The sequence below is a fragment of the Sardina pilchardus genome, chromosome 4 (assembly GCF_963854185.1).
Source record: "Sardina pilchardus chromosome 4, fSarPil1.1, whole genome shotgun sequence".
Lineage (NCBI taxonomy): Eukaryota > Metazoa > Chordata > Actinopteri > Clupeiformes > Clupeidae > Sardina > Sardina pilchardus.
The window spans coordinates 13,183,581-13,208,869 of NC_084997.1; the positions used below are offsets into that span (position 1 = coordinate 13,183,581).

A 25,289-nucleotide genomic window follows, 5' to 3' on the forward strand; every position below is an offset into this window, starting at 1 on the left:
GTACGCAGAAGGGGTGGGTGTGGGGGGGACGCTGTTTTTATTATTATATTTCATCGTCATATCAGTTCAAACCTTAACGGGAAGAAAATCCTTTTTTAAAAAAAAAAACTGAAAAAAACCCACTTAAATGAATGGAGGTATACCTGTCGTAAAGTCACAGTGAAGTTGACATTCTTTCTGTAATTTAAACCAAACTTCATAGGGCCTAATAGGGTCCACCTGATATTTTTTTTGTTCTTGCCCAACCCACTGATACAACTTTGTCGTCCCTTTATCCACCCCTCCCCTGTCTTTGCCCATTGTGCGAAATCAGTGGTGTGAAACCTGGACCAGGAAGCGGGAGTAAATAAATAAGGTCTTTTGCCCTGAGGGAAAAATAGATTCAGATGTTTTTTTGTTGTTTTTCTCTCTCTCTCTCTCTCTCTCTCTCTCTCTCTCTCTCTGCTGAGGATTTACTGTGCTGTAACCCCTTGTGGTTCTGCGATACCTCAATAACAACCCCACTTCCCTGTGTTTTAACTGTATATAAAAAGTGTTGATGAACAGAAATTGTGACCAACAAGGCCTCAGTCAGCCTCAGAGTTCTCTGGTTGGTAGAAGCATTTGAAAAACAACCATGTCCAGTTCAGTCTAATACAATACTATTCCTCTCACATGAAAATAGACCATTATCTATTGATGGAGAATCTCATGAACAGCCTTCAAGGGCTTTTTTTTCTGATAGTATCAAAGAAACTGCAACGTTAAATTGCTATTTGTTGAGTCATTGATGGTCAAACTCAGATGGTCAAGCCAGCAGAGGAGTTGTATTGCTTGCCGTGCCAAAATACCACAGATCATGCTTGTCACTATTTTGGTGCAAAAACAACAGAGACATCATTTTAAAAAGGAAAGAATATTCAAGGCAAAACAATTGCAGTGAACAATGACGTGAGCAAAGCTAACCCTTACAGTTTTCAATTTTATAAAATTAAGGGGCAGCTCTTTGATTTCATTTATTAGAGTTACCCTAAGTGATTTTCATTACCATGTCAAACATATTGTTGTTGTTCTGGGCTTTTGACAATTGAAATGTTTATTATGTTAAACAACTGTTAAACTAAATGTTGCCATTTAACCCAGTGAAACATGGGTCCGCTTTTAGTTTTTATTTTATGGATATTGTATAACATTATTACATGCAGGTATACACTGTAGCAAGACTTAAGAGCATATTGTTCCTCCTCACTTTGTATTGCAGTAAAGGAAATGTCTGAGTATTCTAATGTTGACAATGTCTTGTTTTATATGTGTCCCTTTTGTTTGCCTTTTATTGTGTGTGTTTGTGTGTGTGTGTGTGTGAGAGAGAGAGAGAGAGACGGGGGGAGAAAGGGAGAGAAACATAGAGAGTGAACATGGGAGTATGTGTTTGCATAAATGAGTCTTTGATTTATATTCCATGGTGTTTTTACATAATCAATCTCGTGTACAGCATACAAGGAAGCGACATAGGTTTTTTTAAATATCAATAAATTATTTTATGTGTTACTGTTCAGTACACCTCCCTGAGTTGTAGTCAGATCATATTAATATGTATTGATAAAGTATTGACAATGGGCAGACACACACACACACACACACACACACACACACACACACAGACACACACACACACACACACACACACACACACACACACACACACACACACACACACACACACACCTCTTCCTATCCATTATGGTAGATTATGGCATACACTTGACTGGGATATGAGAAGCTGGGTTGCCAACACAACAGTCTGGTTTTAAGCACATCTGGCCTGCTGTGTCTCTTTCACTTTGAACTCCCTTGTTCAGCAATCCACAAGAAACCTTTTTTATTCATCTTTGCAGCTCATTATTTTGTAATAAAGGTGTTGATAAAACAACCTACAGTACTGTATGTAAATAATATAATAACATATAGGTGGCAGGTGCACTTTAAACATCATAACTGTATTACATTTACAGTGATTACAGTAATGAAAAGGAAACTTGAGTTGGGTCTGGTGAGTTCAGCATCATAGCAATCTGCTGTTAACCATAACAGTGCACCCTACATCTCAAGTTAGTAAGAAGACCGTGGTTTTGTTCCCTTACTCGGGAATGTGTTGTATTGCATTCTAATAAATGAATTTCAGTCTGTAATCAATGCATACTTCAAGTCATAGCGCACCACAGTTAACATAAGTGGTGGTCACAACTGCTATACAGTATATGACTAGTATATGTTCATTATTCTACCCTAAATACATTTAATATAATTTCATGTGGTGTGTGCATATGTCAAGCCATCAAAGCAGATATCAGAGGCTTTGCATATTGCACTGTGCTCTGATTCATATACTGTAATATGGCCTCATGAGATGTTTCAGGCAAGATTACGAGGATTCAAACAAAAGTTGAAGTGCATCTGTCATTGTGTATTTATAGAAATGTATACTCTATAATGTAGAGTTTGTGGTACAGCAGCCATGTGAGGTCTTCATTTGAAGCCCATGCAGTAGTTATTCAAATGCCCCAAAGACATATTGGAAGTAAGCTTTACATCTTGTCCCATTTACCTCTCTCATTTAGGCCACTGAACAGTCCCCTTGTGTTGTGTAAAACTCAGTATGGTTAATGGCAAATCCTCAAAACTTGCAGCTAAATTAATTACAACCTGCAGAGTGTTCATCTTTTTTAAACTCCACACCACACAAAGGGCCGTGTACGGCGTTGCATAAGCACCATGCTTATATTTTAATCTGAAGGGTAATCAAAATTGTTCATGGTTGAGTTGTAAAACACATGTTATTGAACAATGACAATATCTACTGGAATAAAACCACTGGGGCATGGTATACTGTGCGCACAGTAATGCTCTTGACATTATTGAAAAATAATACCTTTTTTTTTTTTGTTCTTTCCCGTTGAAAGAGCACAGTATTCCGAAGGAAACATTTAATAGTTACTGTTCAATTGCCTCTTGCTCCACAAGTGTGTTACCACAGTTTCAATGAGTGGATGTTATTCAAGCAAACATTACAATCTTCTCAATGAGCCGTTTTATTTCCAGTTTTTAAAGGAGCCCACATAACCGAGAGAGAGAGAGAGTGAGCACACCCACACTGGTTATTTTCCAGGAATCTGGAGACTTGTAATGTTTGCTTTCTTTGATATGGTGATGCCACTGATTGGGAACAGCTGGGGATTGTTTGTGTGTGCGTGTGTGTATGTGTGTGTGTGTGTGTGTACAGTATGTGTGTGTGTGAATATATGTGTGCATCCGTATGTGTGTGTGTGTGTGTGTGTGTGTGTGTGTGTGTCCTTGTGTTAGTGTATATGTGTCCAGCAAGAAGAGTAGGATCGACAGTGAACGACAAATTTCTCTCGTAAGCAATTCTGGGTGAAAAGTGTTGACGCAGCGTAGCCTTCTGTAGGCCCCATTTTTTTTTATTTTTTTTTTTTGCATGCTTTTTTAAGGCAGGAGTGTAACAGAGAGGGGAAGACAGAGGATGAATAATTGACTGATCACTGCATAATTCAACACAGCATTGTGAAAATTCAAGGTCCGGAACATTCCGCCACTTTTCTTCTTTATTAAAAATGAGGTTAAAGTTTCAATCAACCTTGGGAGAAAAAAAAAAAAAAAACTACATATAAAGTGGCAATCAATGGCGAAAGAAACTTAAGATTATCAAGTTCAGCCATTCTACTCGAACGGAGAGGTTTTCAGGCTTCCTTGTGGAAACCTGACCTGTCAGTCTATGGGCAATCATGAGACCACCATTTGATGTGTCCATCAAATCCTCCAGCTCATTTTCCCCTCTCTGCTAAATGCGTCGGAAGGACTCCCAAAGCTGATAAAGTCTTATTGTGACTAACTGATGATTCAGCTCAATCACATTAACATCTCCTCCCTTCCGCATGTACAGTGTTTTGTTTTTTTCCCTTTGGTTTGTCAATTATGTATTCATTGCATTTGTTTTGCTGAACAACAGGAATTGTTATTTTGCCATGTGAAGCCTTGTTCTGCTCCAGCTGTTCTGGCAAGGTCCCCTACAGCTAGATGTTTCATATCGCTGCGCACGTTGTAATAAATTCATTTCCGAGCGAGCGTGACTGCAAGGCCCAGAGACCCAGATATCAAATGTGCATTCGTCATGTCCCGTGTCAAGCGCGGTTGTAACAAGCGTCACTTGTTCACAACATGGACGGCGTCAGTGTTATCACAAGGGCCGCCATATCTGCTTCACTGGCAATCAGACGTGTTCATGAAGACATAATCCAGATCCAAGCATTTCTTAAGACGTTTTATATTTCGCTCTCTCGCTTGCCTCTCTGATGCCTTGGTGGTGATCGCTCCATTTCATATTATTTACTGCTCGCTCATCTCGTATGTTCAGTGGAGTTTTCCGCCACAGAGGCACCATCATGGGCATAAATCTTGAGAAACAACAATAGTTAAGCTTGACGTGTGCAGAACTCTCCCAGCCTTGAGGCCGTTGCCCTCTTGCCCAGAGAATGCTCATGGCCGGTTGTCGTTGACACCCAAGGCTTTTGGTCAAGTCCTTCCTGGAACACTTCTCTGAAGGGGGAAATCATGGCCATTATTTCGGCCTTATCGGTCACATGTAGTGACAAAAAAGCTACAACAATACATATCTGCAAGTGACAATGCTGTTTATGTGTACTATTTAGATATTATCTCGCTACTGAAGAAGACTGATGATTTCTTGAAACAAATGTGAGCCACAGATAAATACACGGCTGATGAAACACAACATCTGTCTTTTATCTACATCAACTAATCCACCTCCGTGGTCTGACATTTGTCCATTTTTAAAAGTCGGACGAAAGAAAAAAAAAAGATGTATTTAAAAGACTAAAAACTATCAAAGGCACAGATGTGCGGCAGCTTACGTGGTCGTGCTCTTCCTCTGCTCATCTTTAGAGCCTTTAAGTGGGAAATCGGTATGGCTTGATTGAACAAAAGATAGACTTAATGTCATCTAATCAGAAAGACCATTATGTATTAGCGAAACTACAAAACAGAATTATCTGACAAGGGGCAGACCACATTATCTAAATTAACATTTTGCAAGCGTGAACATGGAAGGGCACAGAGGCGAATGAAAGGCTCCAGGACTGCGGCCCTTGCATTTAGACCTTCTGCAGCAATTATTAATTTATGCTTGTCTGTGGTCTTAATGAAAATGAAAGCCAGGAAAGAGAACAGGCAGAGGATAATGTGCCGTGAAATTGAGTTTCATTTGTACAGGGGCCACCTTTTAACTTTTAGTTTCTTAGCAGGAAATGAAGCCGACCAGAGTTGGTGTGTGTGTGTGTGTGTGTGTGTGTGTGTGTGTGTGGCTTCTATCCCCTCTACACCCGCCCCCCTCTCCTCGACCTCCCTCTATCCCCTGTCTCTACTTCCCCGGCTCTGTCTGAGGGGAAAGTTTCTTGACCTTTCGCTGTATCTGTAAATATCCTGTCCTCCCCCATGAAGAACTTTGGAAAGGATTTTATAATTATATTGTCTCTCTCGCTGATAATCCATTTCAACATGTTTAAGGATTAACTGTGTCTTTCAATAGCATTTCGCCAAAGATAACAGAGGGGAGAGAGAGTGAGAGAGAGAGAGAGTGGGGGGGGGGGGGCAGTGTTCACAGTCTTGTATTTAAAGACATTTGGTGTATTGGTGGGGACAGAAATTAATGCTCATCAAGGAACCAATGTGTAAGTAATTATAAAAGTTTATTAGAAGACACACAGACATTTGTGGCAATGTTATTGTCTGTCAAACCTGGCAACCACTGTCGGATTAAACACCCAGACAAACAAATGCCGTAAGCAATGACTGCTGCACTCCACAAATGTGAGATAAAGCAGGAATGGCCATACATTAAAGCTGGTCCTTCTGTTGCTCCCTAGCTATACCATTTCTCTTGGAGTGTGTATTGTGGGAGTGGGTATTTATGGTGTGTACCAAACACGTTCTACTTTAGCACATTGAAGAAATCACTGCACAAACACGTCTCTACAATAAAATGATAATCAATGCGACCTTTTTTTTTCCTGTTATAATTTTTTTGGCATAAAGGTTGACATGTTTTATGACTGGATATGGAGACCACAGCAGCAAACTATTAGATTGTAGTTTTTGTAAAAACTGTACATAGTCATTCTGAGTACTTCTACAAAAGTATAGAAAGCAACCGCCAAATGACTCAATGATGGGTGTTGAGACAGAGCCTGACCCAGTCACCTGTGCTATCACACAAGTTCAGCAGGGGGTGCTCCATTTACTGTTTTGGACCGAGCGACCGTGAATCTTTGTGTCTGCCAGCCAACAAACTTGTTACACAGCCATCCTCTGCAGTGGACATTGCAAAGCTGCGTAACCAATGAGAAATGAAAACAAAACAAACTCAACCTCAAATTCTTCATAAATGTACAAAGGGGTTTCCATGATGGAACAGAAACAGCTCTTTGTGGAAACATACTATGTTCTTGCTCATTGCCCACATTCCAGGTCTCATAACACATGATTTAAGACATAGCCTACATATTTTTTTTATTTCTTATACTAAACACAAATAGAGAACAGAGGTAAGACTTGCAAACAAAAGCAACTCTGTGGTTGTAACTCTGGAAGTGGTGCAGAAATGTATTAACCGAAAGTGTTTTCTCAAATGATGTAATTGTTTCAGTAGCTTTTGTTCTCTGTGTTTAATTATTATTGTCTCCGTTAAATTGTTTTTTGTGGTGTGTGTGTGTGTGTGTGTGTGTGTGTGTCTGTGTGTCTGTGTGTGTGTCTGTGTGTGTGCTCAAGTGTGTGTCTGTGGTTTTCACCCAGTTTGTAATTGGGTGAATCTGTGTTAGTGTATAATCACCTAAAACCATTGATTTGGGATGGTATTCAATTTCACATGTGAGTGGTTTGAGAATGGTTCAAAACCTCATTCACAGTGAGACAAATTCAGGTGTATGTGCTGTCCGAGGCAATGAATAACCAGGTGGAGCCACAGATCTTTCTTCATTTCTTCTCCTTGTCAGGAGGAAAGGTAGGATATTTGATGCTCGGAAAGGCCCACACACATACACACCCGCACGCGCATTCACACATGCAAACACATGACAAACACACACTAGCTATTAACCTTCCTTCAGCTCATCAACTTTATTTTGCAATCTTCCCAGTGAACCATTAGAATACCCTGAAGGAATGACTTTCCAATTAAAGAGGATCTAGGAAAAGAACGCCTTTTTATCTCCAACTCTTGGAGTTCTTTATTCCAATAATTTAAATTGGAATTGATTTTTCAATTTAGCTGCTGACTGCTATAGACAGACCCCAGAAAGAGAAAGACAGAGAGAGCGAAAGAGAAGGAGAGAGAGAGAAAGCGAAAGAAAGAGAGGGGAAAAGCTAGATTAAATAGAGTTGCGTTGTAGTATATCTGCTGAGACTCTGTGTGTCTCATAAGTTTGTGGGGGGCCCTGTATTCCTTAATGGATTCATATTAGACAACAGCACAGTGCAGCCAAATAGAAAGGGATATATCATGTGTGGCCCCCGAGGTCCTTCCCATTGTGTGTGTGTGTGTGTGTGTGTGTGTGTGTGTGTGTGTGACCACGGAAGGACCTGTAGCATTCCACCTTGGAATAGGCTTTTTACTATTCAATGTATCTGTGTGAGATCTTTGTGATAGACTAATGAACTATCACTGAATGATATTATTACTGATTATTATCAATGATTATTATTGTAGCATTGCATGGAAATTGTTAGAGCATGTTATTATGTTCAAGAGGTAACACTTCTGAAGTCGAGTGTTTATATACAGACTCTTGTATTAGGGACTGTATTGTATTGTCATTAATATAGGCCATGTTTACATCTCTGATAATAATATTTGTGTCAAAGAATTTATTTAATTTAATTGGAAGTTGATGAATTATGTATTGCTCAAAACATTTAGAGTTGAGCTGTAAAGGTAAACTTTTGAATGTTATTCATCAAACCTTACAATGGCTGTATTATCACACATAATAGCATGACTGCTACCTAGCAATCACAAGGTGGAATGCAAGTGCCGTATACAGCCATGATATACTGTAAGTTGTGATAGCACATGACCCAGGTTAATCTATGGAGTCTATGTACTCATTGTACTGTATCAGCCTTAAATTACAAAAAGATGACACAATCATATTGCTATGAAAAATAACAGCAGTCAGAACACTAGTTAGTTCACTCATTGTGAACTACATGAAAAAATATATACATGTTGCTAGCGATTGCTGGTTATTGTCACATTAGTAGTTACAACTGGTGCATTTCTTCTGTCTGTGCTACAGTATGTTGATAGCATGCATTTCTAATCACAGTAATGAGGACCTGCATCCTGTTCTGCGAGTATAGGCTCCACTGGGTACTGTACAGCCGCGTTCACTTTTTAAAGATGTGGCTAAATTTCCTGTCACTTGTTTTATGTGTGCCGGCAGGAAATACGATAAAGAGCCAAACGTGGCCAAAGGTTACGACTTGTACGACATTGCGCTCCCTTGTAAAGAGTCCCCCACCATTACCAGAGCAAATTTCCCATGCTGTCTCGCTCCGACGAGAACAGTTGTCCTTCCCCGTCGCTCCGATTGGAATCAGATGTGGGCGACTTTCGACGCTGAGCGAGGGCCCCTATGAAGTCTTCCCCTATGAAGCACTGCCGGCAGCCTAATAATGAGCATTTACGGTTTCCCTTACTATGGATACCACTTTTATAGGGTCGGGTTCAAGGCTAAATTATTTTCCCCCGGCTGTTTTACGGAAGCGTTTAAGTCGCCGAGGCCAGGCTTTTGTGGACTGATGGCTCTCTCTTTACTTCTTGACAGCTGTGTTGGCTTGTTTCGCTCTCTCTCCCCCGCTCTCTCTCTCTCTCTCTCTCTCTCTCTCTCCCCCGCTCTCTCTCTCTCTCTCTCTCCCGCGTTGTTTAATATAGTTGTGCTGCAGGAGTTACGGGGGAAGATTAATGGACACAAAGGACGTGTGGCAGTTGTGAGGAGACGCAGGACAGAGTCGGCCTGTCGCCATCTGTTCCCCTTGCCTTTAACAGCTCTGTCTTTTTAGCGCAGGGAGCCCATCTCGTCTCGCTCCGAGATGCACCTCGCTTTTTTTCCGCCGAAGCCGCGCTACGGCTAATTGTCGGCGGTGTAAGTGACGGACACAAGCAAGGCATTGTCCTTCCGCCATGTGTTTCATTTCCACCTAACAGTGCGCGTGCGTGTGTGTGTGTGTGTGTGTGTGTGTGTGTGTGTGTGTGTGTTTTAATAGTGTCATGGTGGTACAGGCCGACTCAAAGGAATGTACACAGCAGTTGAGACTGGGGACGAGAGGACGTGATTAAGATGTTCATGAGGCTAAACAGAACTCTCCCAGATATGAGATTGAATTACAGTCGGAGTCCATTTGTTTTCACGTTTGACAGGACAGGAACCAGGGTAGCCAGCATCCTCAAAACCTTTATCTCGCCAAAAAGGAAAGCATCCAGATGCAGGTACAATTTAATCACATCGAGACGAAAAAAGAAAAGAAAAAAAACGAGCTATGTGCAAAAGACCAGGTGCTGTCATTCATAGAACCCGCCGAAATGACACAGACACGGGGAGACAATATGTCCATTCGTCGTTGTTTTTTTTGTTGTTTGGTTCGCTGTGGGAGAATCTTGTTATGTTAAACAACGACACCTGCCTCTCTCCCGGTGTAGACATCTGTAAGGCAAAATGAAGTTTCCTCTCCGTGTATCAATCTTGTAATTGAGCTCTCAGAGGCAGTACGTGACGCGCACGCTCAAGCACCCTTCTGGCCCGTCACACTCCACACATGGCGGCGCCCTGAGCTGTCACGCTGAAGAGGTCTTCTTCTCTCCTCTCCTCTCCTCTTCTCTTCTCTCCTCTTCTTTCATATCATCTCTCCTCTCTTTCTTGCTGTGTGCTGTGTGTGAATGGCCCGGGTTCTCTTTGTAGCTCTCACTTCTATCTATCTTATGCACACCTTTCCCTAACTCAGTTCAATAGTTTCCTCGATTTCTATCTTTAATTCTCAACCGCTCTTTCTCGCTCTCTTTTTCTCTGTCTGTCATAACGACAGACAATCACCACTCTCTCTCTTAACTTTCAACAAGATGCGTCTCTTGCTGTGATTCTCCTTTCTTATTTTTATCTATTGGGAGGCATATCTGTCAACCCCCCTCGTCTCCCCCTCTCATACACTCAGTCAAGGCCCGGTCAGGAGGTCTCCTTTTCTGGCCACAAATGGATTTCAATTATTTTTGAATACAGGGATTCTCCTATAATGAGGTCTGACACAGACACACTATTGAATATCAGATTGGATTTAATTGTTTTCTCAGTTGGCAACTTCAGAAGAAAAACAGACAAGGGAGCCAAGAAATGGAGGAGAAGGAGAAAAAGAAGTGGAAGAGGTGGAAGATGATGAGAGAGGAAGAGAGAGGAAGACTGCACTGGTGGAGGATAGATGTCTTCTAACATTTGCTCCATAAACACGGCTCCCTTTGTAGCTTGTACAAAAGTCGTGTAGCGGAATTACGATGTTCATGTCTCTTATCCCTGTAGTAACTTTACTCTCTCTCTCTCTCTCTCTCTCTCTCTCTCACTCACTTTCTCTCTTTTTTTCTCGTTCGGTGCGGGGGATACAAGAGGATCATGTTGGAAGTTTAAGTGAGACGAAATTAAATATTAAACAAATCTGACACGGTCCCTGTCGGAGAGACGTCCCCACCTCGCATGATACAATTAAAGCCGTTTCGCCGCGCGACGTGCGGAACACTCGATCCGCTCCCCGAACGCCGTCAGGAAACACACTACTTTACAGACTTAAAATAAATCTTGTACTAATCTATTGAAAAGCTGACAAGAGAAGCCCAAGGTTTCAAGGCACTTAGCTGAGTAGTGTAAGGGAGGAGGGAGCAAAAAAAAGCCTTTACATTATTTATATCCACTAATGGTGGTGCGATTCTCGCTCGCTCTATGTGAATCAAGCTCAGTATGATCTGGTGGAAAAAAAAAAAAGCCAGGGATGTAATCAAAGCCATACATTTTCCTTACTTCTCCCCTGCTAACTGGAGGGTCAATGAGAGTTGTTTTCCTTTTTTTTTCTTCATGGAGGAGAACATTCTTTATGGGAGATTATCCCTTTTAATAGAGATTAAAGACTGCAAGGTGCAAGCGTTTTTCGCCAAAGAGATAAGATCTTTATGTGTGAGCAACAGAGAGTAAATATCGCTGCTCTCAAGAGACATCGCACAACAACAGTGAGTGTGTAGCTGTGTGTGGTATTTGTGTATGTGTGTTGCATATGTTTCTGTGGGATCTTTCGCAGTGTTTGTGTGCATGTGTGTAGTGTGATAATGTATAAGTGTACGTTTACACTTGTGTATGTGTTTGTGCTTGTTTGTTTGTGCTTATTTGTTTGTGTTTTGTGTGTGTGTATGTGTGCGCACAAGCCTGCATCTGTGAAATATCCTAAATACACCAAAGACTTCTTCCTAAGGTGTCTCAATTCACACCTTTGGAAGTGTGTGACATCCACACAGCCTAATGCACACTGGAGAACACCGACACCTCCAGTCAGAGAGGGAGATGTCCTCTCTCTCTCCCCCCCTCTCTCTCTCTCTCCCTTTCTCTCTCTCCCTCTCTCCCTCTCTCCAGCCTCTCATTTAACATCCTGCTGCACCAGCCCTACACAGGCGTCTACCTGGAGGGCAGAGCTCGGCGCAAGTGTCCTGGACAGGGATCTAAACACAGGCAGCTGCTGTCTTATATAACCCACATCCTGACTGGGATAGAGAAGCAGCTGACTGTGAGACCCGCGCCCGCACACCCGTTTCGGACCAGCTCCGGCGCGGACGTGCACCGGGTCCGCTCCCGAGTCGCCCACTTTTGCCGGAGCCCGCTTGTAATTACAAGAGGATGTCTTTTCATGTGCAGTAATAGAAACAAGATGACAGCATTAATGATGCCTCGCCGGGGCTTGTGGGCTTTGAATGCTATGTATGTTTTTGCATCTCGTATATAAAAACAAATCATATCCTGTAATGTTTCTCCGTCGTAGCCTCGAGGGGACGTCTTCACAATGTTGTATATATCCAGCGCATTTTCCATAAACTGTTATTTATAGTTGTTTTCAGAAGTAATGACTCGATGTGTGGTGGGATGTTCTTCAATCGCTTGTGGTATCGAAAAGAAAACAAACGTCCTTCTCAGTCCCAACTTGGCGGCGTTCTCCCCGCCTCCCCCCCACCCCATAACATGTTCTTTTCAAAATGCACTCTGTTTGGGGGGAGATGCTTTCTTAAAGCACTCTCCGAGTAATTATAGCATGTTTGTCACAGTATTTAAGAAAATGAAACATAAAGTTAGTCAGGCTTCAAAACCTGAGGGCCCAAAATCTGCAAACAGTTTTGGCTCTGTTTGTTGCATGGCCAATGAGAAGAGCAGAAAGCAGCATCCCACTGTAGTGATTAAAGGGTTAAATGAAGTGCCTGTGTGCCCACAGAGAGTTCAGTAGGGGCTGATACACTGAGCCTGGAACTCGCTGTCACCTTCATGTTTTTTATATGATTCACGAATCCTTTTGTGACATGACTTCTCCTATGAACAGTAAAACCCCATTTCGATTCCCTCGACTCCCACTACTGGCACAGTAGATGCAGCAATCTGCTCATGCATGAAGCTGTACTGTGTCAATCTAGCATGACACACACACACACACACAGAGAGAGAGACACACAAACACACACACACTAACACACGCACACATCCACAGGAAATGCACCCGGCAATATTCAGGAAACAAATATGCCCGCGCCGCCTCAGATCGTTACTGTGATAGTGTGCGCTGACAAGCGGAGTCTATTAAGCTGTCCTCAAATATGCAAAATGATATGATTTTACAATGATTACATATTCTCTTTGCAGCCGGCTGCCTTTATGCGTCTCCATTTGTCATTGACTATTGTGTCCAATTATATGATTAGCTTTGAACACTCCAGCTCTCTCCGAGTGCTCTTGTGTGTTCCAATGCACTGAGTGATTCACAAACAAAGTCATTACAACATGTATTCACACATATCAAATAACAAACAGATGGCCACTGTGCACGCAGACTGATTTGTTTTCAACATGAGCGACGGAAAGTAAGAGAGAGAGAAAGAGTGAGATAGAGAGAGAGAAAGAGAGAGAAAGAGTGAACGAGAAGAGGAGGTGGAGGAGGGAGAGAAAGGAAGGGAAAAAAGAGGTAGTTTTATTTCGCTTTGTTTGGCGCGCTGGCTGTTTTATTCCCAGTGAGAAGCAGCTGTTTGCTAGGCCGCTTAAATCAGCTCATATGAAAGACAATCTTGTTTTCATTAATTTTTTTCCCCACAACCCCCCTCCTCCCAACCACCATCATCAACACCACCACCACCCGCCCATATGACAAAGGCACTTGTTGTGAAGATTCGGAATTACGAAGAGAAGCTTCTGGATAATTCATCACAGGCTGGACAAGGGACTTTTTAATTGTTGCAACTGTCAGTTGCCATCAAAGCGAGTTTGGTGCCTTTGAAGTGCAACAGGTGGGTTGGCAGACACTCTGCCCCCCCCCCACCCCCTTCTCTCTCTCTCTCTCTCTCTCTCTCTCTCTCTCTCTCCCTCCCTCCCTCTGTGTGCAGGGTGTCTGTTCTGTGCCACTGGCCACACACGGTCACAGGAAGTGGCAATGCCTGGTTCTCATGTGGACTTTCACCTGCCAACAGATGTGCCTCAATCAGCCATCCAAAAAAAACATAGGCCAATAAATAACTTAAGTAACTAAATCTATAATAAATATATAAATAAATAACAACGGTCCCCTACAAACTTTTATTCCTGCAGTTCTCGCAAACCCAGTGGTTACTGTGGCAGCAGCAAGTTTTACAGCAAAAGAGGATTTGCTTTGAATATTTTTTATAATCCCTTCGACGTGGCCTGCAATTAACCTCACACACAGGGTGTTGCTGTTTGCTCTGCTATATATAGCAAAGCACCACACGTTTCTGCTGTTCCTGTATTTATCAAGCCTTTTTATGTTACAAATATTATTGCTACCCAGCGTTAGAGTTTAGTAATCAGCCAGCACAGTTCTTTTTGTCCTCTGCAGTTGTTGAGAGATCCACCATGTGTTGTTTTAGGGGGTGGTGTATGTATGTGTGTGTGTGTGTGTGTGTGTGTGTGTGTGTGTGTGTGGAGGGGGAGTTAGTGTGGAGAGGGGGTTAGTCGTGCAGATCAGCAGAGTTCAAATACACCCGCAATCAGACGTACAGATGTTTAGCTTTGAGGTGTGTCGCCCATATGCGCACCTCAGTTCATCTGTTGCCTTTATGACAGAATAATGGGTAATACTGCCATCTTGATCTGGCAAATGATAGAAAGGGGGGGCGGGGGGTGGGGGGGGGGGGGGGGGGGGGGGACATCCGTCTGGTGGGATCGGCTGATGGAAAACATCCACTGTTTCTGTCTTCCAAAATCACCACAGACTGGAAAGAGTGTCTGCCTTTTGTGTTTTGACAGCTCTGTTTTCAAAAGCACTGCTCCTTTACAGTAGCAACCCCTATCAACATTTCTTCCTCTGAGCAATATGAACCCACATCTGAGAGGAGAAATGAGCCTATACGCCCCCCACACCCCTTCCTTCGTTCATACACTCCTTCACCTCCTTCTTCCTCCTCTGTCAATAATCTAGCTCACTTCCTGTAGTTTTTTTTATCATTCATCTCCTTGCTGTGTGTTCTTTTAATGCGTTGGCTTTGATGCTTATCTCGCTCTTCTCGGTCCGAGTGTACCTCTTCTCATCATTGCACTCATTGTACCGGAGGGAACTGTTGTCTTGACACATTTTTCCATTTCCTTTGATTCACGATAAGACCTCCATTTGGTGTATTTTAATGCTTTGATTTAATTTGTTATAGATCAGTTGTCACACTGTAGTCACGGTAAAGTAGTTGTGGTGGAGGTGGTGGTGGTAGGCTTGCTGTACAGGCCTGCTACAGGGCATGTGAATGCTAACTGCCTGTTGTAGAGTGCTGCCACCTGCTGGCTGTGGTGAGAACTGGTCAGCCACAGACAAACGAAATGTGTCCTGAGCAACAGTGCCTCCCCCTGGATGAAAAGGAACTTGCCTACACATCCTTGGTCGCTGTGACTGACATTATAAGCAGACATATTAGAATACATAATTTAGTGGTTTTCACTTCGTAATTGGCATAATAAAAAACAGAGTTTTAAGACAAATGACAGAGAGACTCCCCTGGGCAGTGCAATCAACAGCCAACATTTTCAGCCAACAAAGTTTTAACCAATCAGGATTTTACAAAGAGACCGTCAACTTGCCATAAACAGAGAGGTGTTAGGCAATGTCATGCTACAGTTTTGCTGTTAAAAAAGAAGAACCACGATAGGCCAAGAAAATAGTGACTTCCTTTTTATGGTACACTCATGATGATATATTGTAAATTACTCACTGAAACAGTATATTTATATTGTACATTTTATTTATGAAAAATATAGTTTGAACAAATGTTACACAGAGAAGAAAAAAAGTGCTTGACAGAGTCCACCTGTCAACAAATTGTAGGTATATTGACTGAGGCACAGTCTACTTCTATGGCTTATGTAGGTCAAGTTGCATTGTAATATTTTTGTTTTGTTTTATTCTATGGCAGGATCACATCTTTTCAAGTGGACCGAAAGTCCTAATAAAATGCAATAGCTTTCTTTCATTGTGCGTTGATAAAACTATGGTCTTGCTTCACTATTCACAGATTCTTGCATTCCCATAATGCATATGCAGATTCTACTTTTGTGATTAAGCAACATAATGGACAAGACAACTGAACCTCTCAGTTCTGCTTTCATTTCCATCTTCTTGAATATCCATGCCTAACATCAAGTGTAGAGAAAGAGACCTTTTTTAAACCACATGGATTCTCTACACCTTGATATTTAGACTACCTCAATCTCCATCCTTCAAACATTTATTTTAATGGGTGAAGTTGCATCAAAAGCATCCTTTCCTTTAATACCCTGAGTTTGAAGGTAAAATCCAATGCACTTATAAAAAATGCGTAAAAGCCTTTATTGTAATTGCTATATCATGATTGAAAACCTTTAAACAACGTGAGCTGAGTGGGACAACAAACACGTAACGGCACAAACAGCCTGTTGTGTTTGACCTTTGAACTTTGGTATCAATGTTGTCCAAATACCTAATACTTTTGCTAATAATAATACCTAACAGGGGAGCTACACCAGGTATCTAACTGAAGCGTTCTGTTGGCGACATATAAAATCCATTTTAAAAGACTGGTCTATTTTTTTCGAATGTACGCGCCACTGTCGCATCGGGTGTAGCTATGTACTTACATTGATTATAGTGATTATTAACTGCCGCAACATACGCTTCGCGAAAGGAATGCTTCAGTTACGTCCTTGGTGTAGCTCCCCTGTAACAGTAAACTTTAGGTGTAATGAGAAAAATGAAATACGTAAGTGTCTCTCCTTTTATCTTATCAATAATACACCACAGCTTCTCACCATTGCAATCTTTCTCTCTTGTCTGCTACCACAAATCAAAGTTATGTCTCACATTGCACAGACAGTTTGCTTTTACTTATACTTTCATGAAAAAGTTCAGCCTCAAAGCGGAAGTTCAAAACTGATAAGCAGAAATAATCAACCAATGTGACCTTACAGCAACTAATGCAAGTCATTACTCAGAAGAGGAGCTAATGCATTTCCCAAGCATGGTCAGTTTGGTCTTCATGAAACATGTCCCATTTGTCTTTTCAATCTCTGTACACAGCAATTTCAAATCGTTCACCATAACATCTCAAATCTATGTTTCAGACTGAATGTCTGCAGCATCCTAAGCCCTAGTAACAATGAAACTAGCTGACTGAGTCTTTTTTTGTTTGATGCCCATCAACTCTATAGTTGTTCATCCCATCCATCCATCCAACCCCTAGGATGTCCACCACAGCGGGCTGCCCAACTGAGATCATTGTGTTTATATCTCCCTAAAGCCCCTGGAACACTGAGACAATGAGACTGATTGTGTCATTTGTTTTTGATGCCCATCGTCCAATGGACAATTATCCAGCGCCAACGTGTCCACCCCGGGTCACCCGCCCCCCCCCCCCCCCCCCCCCCCCCCCCCCCCATCACCGTCTCAGATCATGGCCCTGGAGAGGTTGCTGAGCGAGCGCACGCTGCTGGTGTGCATGCTCTTGCGCCGGACGCTGCGCAGGTAGTTCCGGTAGAGGATGACGCTGATGACGCGGTCCTGGAACTGCTTGGAGACGATGTAGTAGAGGACGATGTCCAGCACCGTGCTGAGGTTCATCAGGAGGGTGGTGACGGCGCCCCAGCCGCTGTAGACCTCGTTGCCGCCGCCGCCGCCGCCGGGCGTCAGCAGCAGGAAGACGAAGCAGACGTGGTACGGCACGAAGCACACCAGCACCTGGACGATGAGCGTGACGATGATGCGGATGGACTTCTGCTTGACCTTGGGCTTGAGCTTGGACGTGCGTCCGTGGATCAGGTTGTCCACGATGACGCCGTAGCAGCCCACCATGATGCACATGGGCACGAGGAAGAAGAAGACGAGGCGCACGAAGTTGATGGGGTTGTCGCGGCGCAGGTGCTCGATGTCGCGCATCTTCAGGCAGGTGGTGAAGTTGCGTCCGGCCGCCGCGTCCGGGTCCTCGTCGGGGAAGAGCAGCGGCGCCGTGCAGCCCAGCGTCATCACCCAGACGCCGGCGCACGACACCAGCGCCTTGCGCGTGCTCTTGAGCTCGCGGCTGTGCTTGGGCTGCACGATGGCCACGTAGCGGTCGGCGCTGATCAGTGCGAACACCCACAGCGCCATGCACGGGTAGAAGACGGTCAGCGCCGCCGTCACGCGGCAGAACATGTCGCCGAACGGCCAGTAGTCCCACGCGTAGTAGACCATGCGGAAGGGCAGCAGGAGGATGAAGACCAGGTCCACCAGGGCCACGTTGATCATGTGGATGGTGACCGAGCTCCGGCGCTTGGTGGTCAGGGCGAACACCCACAGCGCCGTGATGTTGACCAGGAAGCCGATGATGAAGAGGAAACAGTAGAAGACCAGGCCGGCCGTGCGGTACTCCGCCGGGGCCAGGTCCAGGTCGGCCGACCGGCTGCTCGCTACGGACATGTTGGCGTACGGGGCTGCTTCGTCCATCTGCGTGGCCAAATCAAAGAGAAAGTGAGATTTGTTAACAGATGAGGAAGTTGGATTTCGACGTCTGGGAAAGCAAAACTTTCCTTGCATAAACAGGGTGCAAAATAAGCCGCTTTGTGGCAGGAAGAGACATGTGCCTGGCTTTGTTTATCAGTAAGCTAAAAAGAAAGTAACACATGAACTGAGATTAACATGAAGAAGCTGCTATGTCTAATTTAGCACTGAATTGGAAACAAAACTGTAGCTAATGCACACTCTGATGAACGACTTTGGATGTGTTCCAAGGCAACAAAATGAAGTCTTCGGCCCGTTTGGAGACAGTAAGAGTGTCAAATAGGCAAAGAGGGTCGAAAAAGGTTAAGTTATCAAATCATATTTCAACAAGAAATAAAAAGGGTCTGAGAAGAAAAGGAAGCAGTGAATGAATTTTCGAATAAGCTTAAAAAAGGAAGATGGCAGTGCAAAAAGAAGAAGTGAGAAGAAGAAGTCTTTTGATGTCATGAGTGGAAGCTCAGACAAGACCACTTACGGTAAACATCTTACCACACCAACACACATACGCCCCCCACACTCTCCTTTCAAGTGTCATACGTTGTGTCACCTCACACAGGAAAGTAACAAGCACTAAAACACATACAGTAAGTGAAATGTAATGTTTTACCTCACTTTGAAACTCAGATGCTGGGGGGACAAGTACAGTAAACCTCTCGACACATGTAGGCCTAGGCTTTAGACAGACTCCATTTTCAATTCGCTTCACTGACTTCCTTCATCGCGCTCCTACCCACAACCACGCCATTGGAATCAAAGGTGAAGACACGAGTTCCTTACCTGGTGTGAGTTTTAGTACATTATCATCCGTGGCTGTGTTTAATCACATCAAAACATCCCAAAGACAGAAAAAGCGTCCTGCTCTCTACCCAGCAGCCATCACACTGTACACTGTCCTACAGCGGCGGTGACGAGACGGAAGTTATTTATAACCATTTTGTTCTGCTTTGGTTTTGTGCATGTGCATGAACCGAGATGGGGGCTGTGAGAAACACCACCACTTCCTGTGTCGCCTCCACTTAGCTGCTTACCGATGGAACAAAATGGCTTCATTTTGCAAAGTACTCCTCCTCAGGAAAAAAACCCCAAAAAAACAAGAACGGAAATAATAATAACAATAATGTGTGATTAGAAAGTGGAGCGTGTTTGTTGGCAGAGAGCTGACAGGTTTGGGTTCTGGTTATTGATTGGAAAAATAGGGTTTGTCACAGTACATTAGCTCTCATGGGAGAGTGGCACAGCAGGTGGCAGGAGAAGGCATCTGGCATTGCAGAGTTTTAATTAAGAACAGGATGTTGTGGCAGTTGCTATATAAACAGGAACTCAAATCTTTGGAGTAGATGTCTCATGCTGATTCTGTGAGGTTCTTTCTTTCCCTCCTCCCTCCCTCTCTGTCTCTCCTTCCCTCTCTCTCCCTCCATCCCTCTCTCTCTCTGTCTCTCTCTCTCTACAGACGCGTGGTGCGAGGTCGGGCAAAGTGAGCTGGGAGATGAGACAAGAAAAAAAAAAGTTTGAGTTGTACCAGGATCCGGAGCAGTTCTTATCAAAGTATGGCATGTAACTCACTCTCACAGGGACGTTGTTGTTTCAAGATGGCCACGAGGAAACGTACACAAACACCTGCGCCATGAGCCATTCACATGGGAATAAGACAGGCTGAAATCTGAAATGACTACCACACTGTTTACATGTTTTCTGAGCGAACGTTTCCACTGGTGTGCTGATCACATGGTAGTGAGGGGTGGTGAAGTGGAAACCCAGTGTGGAGAAAACACACACTTCTCCATTTGCAGTGCCTGTTTCTCTTTTCATGGTAATCACACATACACACTAATACAGTCATGAGATTAATCAATCTCATTACCGTTTCAAGCATGTTACAGATTTCTCACTAATACAGCAGTATTGTAGTTGGGCCCGGTTGCTAGTACTGTAATCATCTCAGTTGCAGTTCTATACTGCTGGTGGTTCAATTAAGATTTAAGTTCAGTTTTAGTTCTACTGCTGGTGGTTAAATTACGATCTTAATTATCGTTTTAATCTTAAGTGTTTTTTTTTTTTAATTATACCTCACATTATGGCACACTGGAGTCAGACCATCTGTCTTGGCACAGATCTATTTTTCAAGTATGAGATACCTGAAATCAGGTCAGTTTTAGTTGTGGGTGTTAGTGGTCTCCTTCTAGCATATGCATGGACTGTGCAGTTTTATCTGATTGTTGTTCATCTGGCATTGAGAGCGCTCTTCGGCACCACATCCTCTTCGACCTTTTTGAGCATCAGTCAGTCAATGACCTAAAAGCTGCTTTTGGTATCTAGCCTGCGCACATGGCAAACCTGCCAATAGGTCAGGAGCACTGTTTACACAAATAGCAAAACTAGTAAGAAGTGCAGATTGAGAATGGTCTGATTTGAGGGGTTTATCGTTTATCCTCAAAAATGACATGGCACCACTTGTGTTCCAATTGATTATTTTAGTCGATATGTCTAGGGAGAACATGTACCTGCAATTGCTATAAATTCTGATAACCTTCTGAACAAAAAAAATTATTAGAACATACTTTAGGCATATACCAATATGTAATAATGCTCTATTTGCAATGCAGAGATGGCTTGAGCTGAAGTTGTTTTATATAATTGTCCTGCTTGACAGCCCCATCTAGTGGTAGAAATACCTAACTGCGTTTTGGAGTGTGCCAGACCAACGGACATCATGGAAACTAGAATCATATTTTTTGGGTGCCACATGTTCATACCAATAATAACAGCAATCATGAATGTAAATGACATTCACTGACATTTACTCTTAGTGTGTCTTCACCACACTAAGGTTAAGTTCACAGGTTGTATCATTTCCTCAACAAGCACAATGTCCATGATCCATTTTTTTTGGATCAAATTATCTGAATTCATATAGGCTAAAGCAAATCACATCAAAACTATGCAAACAATGTAAAACCAGATTTAACTGAAATCATGTTTTTACTTCAAAGAATGTTGCTTCCCATCAGCATTGCATAGGTCATGTGATAATGAGGATTTTATTCTTAAAAAAGAAAGAAAAAGAGAAAGAAAAAAGAAAGTAAGAGATAAAGCAGTCTTGGGTTACATCACATCTATTCCATATGTCTATCAAGATTATTTATTTCTTGTCTTTGTACCGCAGGAAGTTAAACTGCTTACACAACCACCACTGTGGCAGAGTGACATTTTAGATGGTGGCCATGTGAGTGCGTCATTGGCCTTCAAACCGTTTACAGCAGACACTAGGTGGCAATGGACATAAAGAAACTGACTAAAAACAAAAACAAAAAACAAAAAACAACCACAGCCCAGATGTCAAACAGCGCTCTTAAAACAAATGTGTTGAAAACAACATGACTTGCGTTGTTTTTAACACATCTCCATAGGAACGACGGTTTGTTTTGAATAACACACTGGCTTTTGTTATTCGTTTCAAGAGTGTACACAGTATGTGTTGAAAATAACCCAATTTCTTTTGTTTTTATCATATCTCCACGTTCAGATAGAGACAACACAGTTTGTGTTGCTTCACATTCGCTTTAAGAGTGAATATACAGAGCACCAAGATCTCTAAGGAACAAACGTAGATGTAACTACAAGACAGGGTGAAACATGAAACTTTCAGTTGCTCTACATCAGTCCAATTAACAAGGCATTCAGCACTCTCCATTAAGCCGTGCGTAAGTCTGATCTCCATGTCCAACAGTGGTATATGGGATGACTTCTCAAATCCTGCACCATTAACTTATAAACAATCTATAAACAATCCTCATGAGAACAGTCAACTTGACCCTGAGCACTCAATGCCTTCACAATGCCCCAGTTTGTTCTGTGTGGTTTGCCCTTTACCGTGAGAAACCTCAAGCAAAGGAACTTCATCTTCAGCAAGACGACAAACCAGTTTGCTGCTTTACATGTGGGGAAAAGATCATTATCAAAAGGACGGTAAAATTGGTGGCAGGTTACATTTTAGCAGCCTCCGTTTCCTTCCTCCACTTTCTGTCTGTCTTTCAATAACTGTTTAGAAAAGACTAATTATCTCCCTGTTTTTTTTTTAAGACAGTTTATCAGATTCTGGAACCTTCTCAGAATCCCCTGAGTTCTACAGGCCCGGCATGGACTCTTCAGTTCTTTTCAGTGGTGTTCACCCCTGCTGTAGAGGCGGACTCTGTTGTGGTCGAGATCGCGGGACGACTCCTCGGGCGAGGTGCGCGCCTGGCTGGAGAAGGACATGCTGGTCTGCCTCCTGAGCAGCTTCATCACCTTCTTCTTGTAGCCCTTGCAGGCAAAGAAGTAGATGAACGGGTCCAGGCAGGAGTTGAGGTTCATCAGGCACACGGTGAAGTGCAGCGAGATCTGGAAGCGGTGCAGCTCGCCACAGTCCGGCGCGTAGCGCAGCTTGCGGACCATGTACTGCAGCAGGTCCACGTGGTAGGGCGTGTAGCAGACCACGAACACCAGGATGACGCAGAGGACCACGCCGATGGCCTTCTTGTTGCGGCCGGACTTCTCCGTCAGGTGGTTGCTCTTGGCCGTCAGGTGCAGCTTGGAGCACAGCCACGAGTAGCAGATCAGGATGATGACCACGGGGACGCCGTAGCCCAGGAAGACGGCGCCGATGAGCATGAACGGCAGGTTGGGCACCTGCTCGAAGTTGGGGTACTCCATGCAGGTGACGTAGTCGCCGGGCTCGGCGTTGGTCATGGGCATGGACAGCAGCGGCAGCGTCTGGGCGAGCACCAGCATCCACACGAAGGCGCACACCCACTTGACGCGCTGCACCTTGCGGAAGCGCGACAGCCGCAGCGGCAGCACCACGGCGATGAAGCGGTCCACGCTCAGGCAGGTCATGAAGTTGACCCCGGCGTAGGTGTTGATGTAGAAGACCAGCGCCGTGGCCTTGCACGCCACCTCGCCCAGGGGCCAGTGGAAGCCCAGCGCGTAGTAGAGCACGCGCAGCGGCAGCGAGAGCGCAAACAGGATGTCCGACACCACCAGGTTGGCCGAGTAGAGCGTGGTGGAGTTCATCTTGCGCAGGTTGGGACGGATGACGTGCAACGCCAACGCGTTGCCAAAGAGACCCACCACAAACACGATGGAGTAATACAGTGGCATGAGAACCCGCGCCGTCGGCCGGTGATCGTACAGATTCGGACATGTGGCATTGGTGCAATTGGTGCTGTCGGCAATACACATCGCTTTGTCCATAGAGCCAGTGGACAAGCCCCGCTATCTGTAAGATAAGAATATACAAGGCAGTCATGTGACTAGTACGCTAGACCACACTATTTCCTGAACACTCTTGAATGTCTGGTTTCATGAGGGAAGTCTCATGTTGATGAGGGCGTTAATTAAATGTACACTTTGTTTACTCCCCTTTCACTAGATGCCACTATACATAGAGGGTGGGTGTTAGCTATCGATCTCAACCATACATGTGGCCACATTCGAGGCACTGGTGAAAAGGCCTCCCTCGTGGTTAGCTGGCCTTGGTCACTACACAAAGGCTATATGGGATCAGGAAGTGGTGTCTCAGTCATTAGTGGCACGAAACAATGCCTGACCCTCCTGTTGAAGTTCAGACGGCTGAAATCTGTTTTCCCCAGATCAGAATTTCAAACAAAAATCTGTTTCCTGCCCATATTCACACCTTGACACCCTCGCATGATTTCAGAGATCAGTGTCTGAGTTCATGTTACCAGTATGACTCGTTTGGAGGGAAAATGTACATTCGTGTATGTTCCATTTTCTTTAAAATGATTAGACTCCAAAAGGCAAATATGCAACATAGATTAACACAAATATTGGTACATATTTGTTTTAGGTCATGGTGTCTCAGAAATACACCACTACAAGCATTATTATGACGTGGTTTCATTTGTGCTGAGTGTAAAAAGCAAAATGCAAAAAGTTAGTTGCATATCTATCAAATTAACTAAAATATTAGACAATTACGAGATTCTAATTTGCACTAAGAAGCTATATGCCTATTTCTCATACATGCAAAATGGACTGATCAAAAAATGTACACTGTGTAATTTCCCACTTACAGTATATAAGCTAACTTGAGTTGCCATAGATATCTGGGATTATCCACATCATCATCCAAAAACACTACATAATCATATTATCAAGACACTATAGATAGAAAAAAATAACTTTCATGCCATCAAGTAGAAATTTCCCACAATTAATGTAATGAGGTCACTTACCTAAGAAGTAACCTTTTATCTCTGTGAAAGAAAATGTTTGATCCGTAATAGTCTTTCTTTTAGCATGGCACTCTTGCAAACTGTCCCTCTCGTCCGGTGGAGTCCAGTAGGAGCGACTACCAACTACAGAGAGTCAAATGCAGAGGAGCGGTCTGATCCTATCCCTCTGTTACCATGGTGACTTAGTTTCCTGTGTTGCGGTGCAAAGTTCTCTCAATTTCTCCTTCTTCCTCTCTCTTGATGTTTTCATCTACAGCAGAAAGTATGTGGCACATGTTGAGGGCTATATCGCCAACATCACATCCCGATCTTCAAGCTTTATCTTGAATTAAAATAATATGAGGACTAAGCTGCTCTTGCCGTTTCTCAGTTTCAGAAAATACTCTTTCAATATTGAAGTGAAATTGTGCTCATGAAAAAGTATAAGACAACATCTGAAGCCAAATTAAAAATGTAATATGAGCTGACATTCGAACGGAGTTTATTTCATTTATTTATCACAATCTTCTGTGCACAACATCAGCCGTATTACACAAATCCTTTTTGGAAATACACTTATTTTTCTCGCATTGTATTTAAAGAATACCAAACACAACGCATTCTGTAACAAACCGAACCTTACACCTGTTGACGTCCACCCGGTAAAAACATCTCAAAAGGAGACTTTAAAAGAGGCGGGCGGAGAGGGTCTGACGGAAAACA

The 25,289-nt window shown here is 43.4% G+C and overlaps 2 protein-coding genes across 3 annotated transcripts; both read right to left on the reverse strand.

Moving 5' to 3' along the window:
- Window positions 1-17,258: 17,258 nt before the first annotated feature.
- gpr18 (G protein-coupled receptor 18) lies at window positions 17,259-20,017 on the reverse strand. Of its 2 annotated transcripts, none has more exons than XM_062533422.1 (2): window positions 19,918-20,017; window positions 17,259-18,300 (listed from the first exon to the last, which is right to left on the reverse strand). In XM_062533422.1, the coding sequence occupies exon 2, from the start codon at window positions 18,298-18,300 to the stop codon at window positions 17,266-17,268; it is 1,035 nt and encodes a 344-aa protein (XP_062389406.1). In that variant the 5' UTR covers window positions 19,918-20,017; the 3' UTR covers window positions 17,259-17,265. The 2 variants fall into 2 exon arrangements, with proteins under 2 accessions (XP_062389406.1, XP_062389405.1); XM_062533421.1 differs by lacking the exon at window positions 19,918-20,017 and adding an exon at window positions 19,132-19,268.
- Window positions 20,018-21,373: 1,356 nt separating this feature from the next.
- gpr183a (G protein-coupled receptor 183a) lies at window positions 21,374-25,211 on the reverse strand. Its single transcript, XM_062534222.1, has 2 exons — window positions 24,588-25,211; window positions 21,374-23,608 (listed from the first exon to the last, which is right to left on the reverse strand). Exon 2 carries the CDS (start codon window positions 23,581-23,583, stop codon window positions 22,510-22,512), a length of 1,074 nt encoding a protein of 357 aa, XP_062390206.1. The 5' UTR covers window positions 23,584-23,608; window positions 24,588-25,211; the 3' UTR covers window positions 21,374-22,509.
- Window positions 25,212-25,289: the final 78 nt, after the last annotated feature.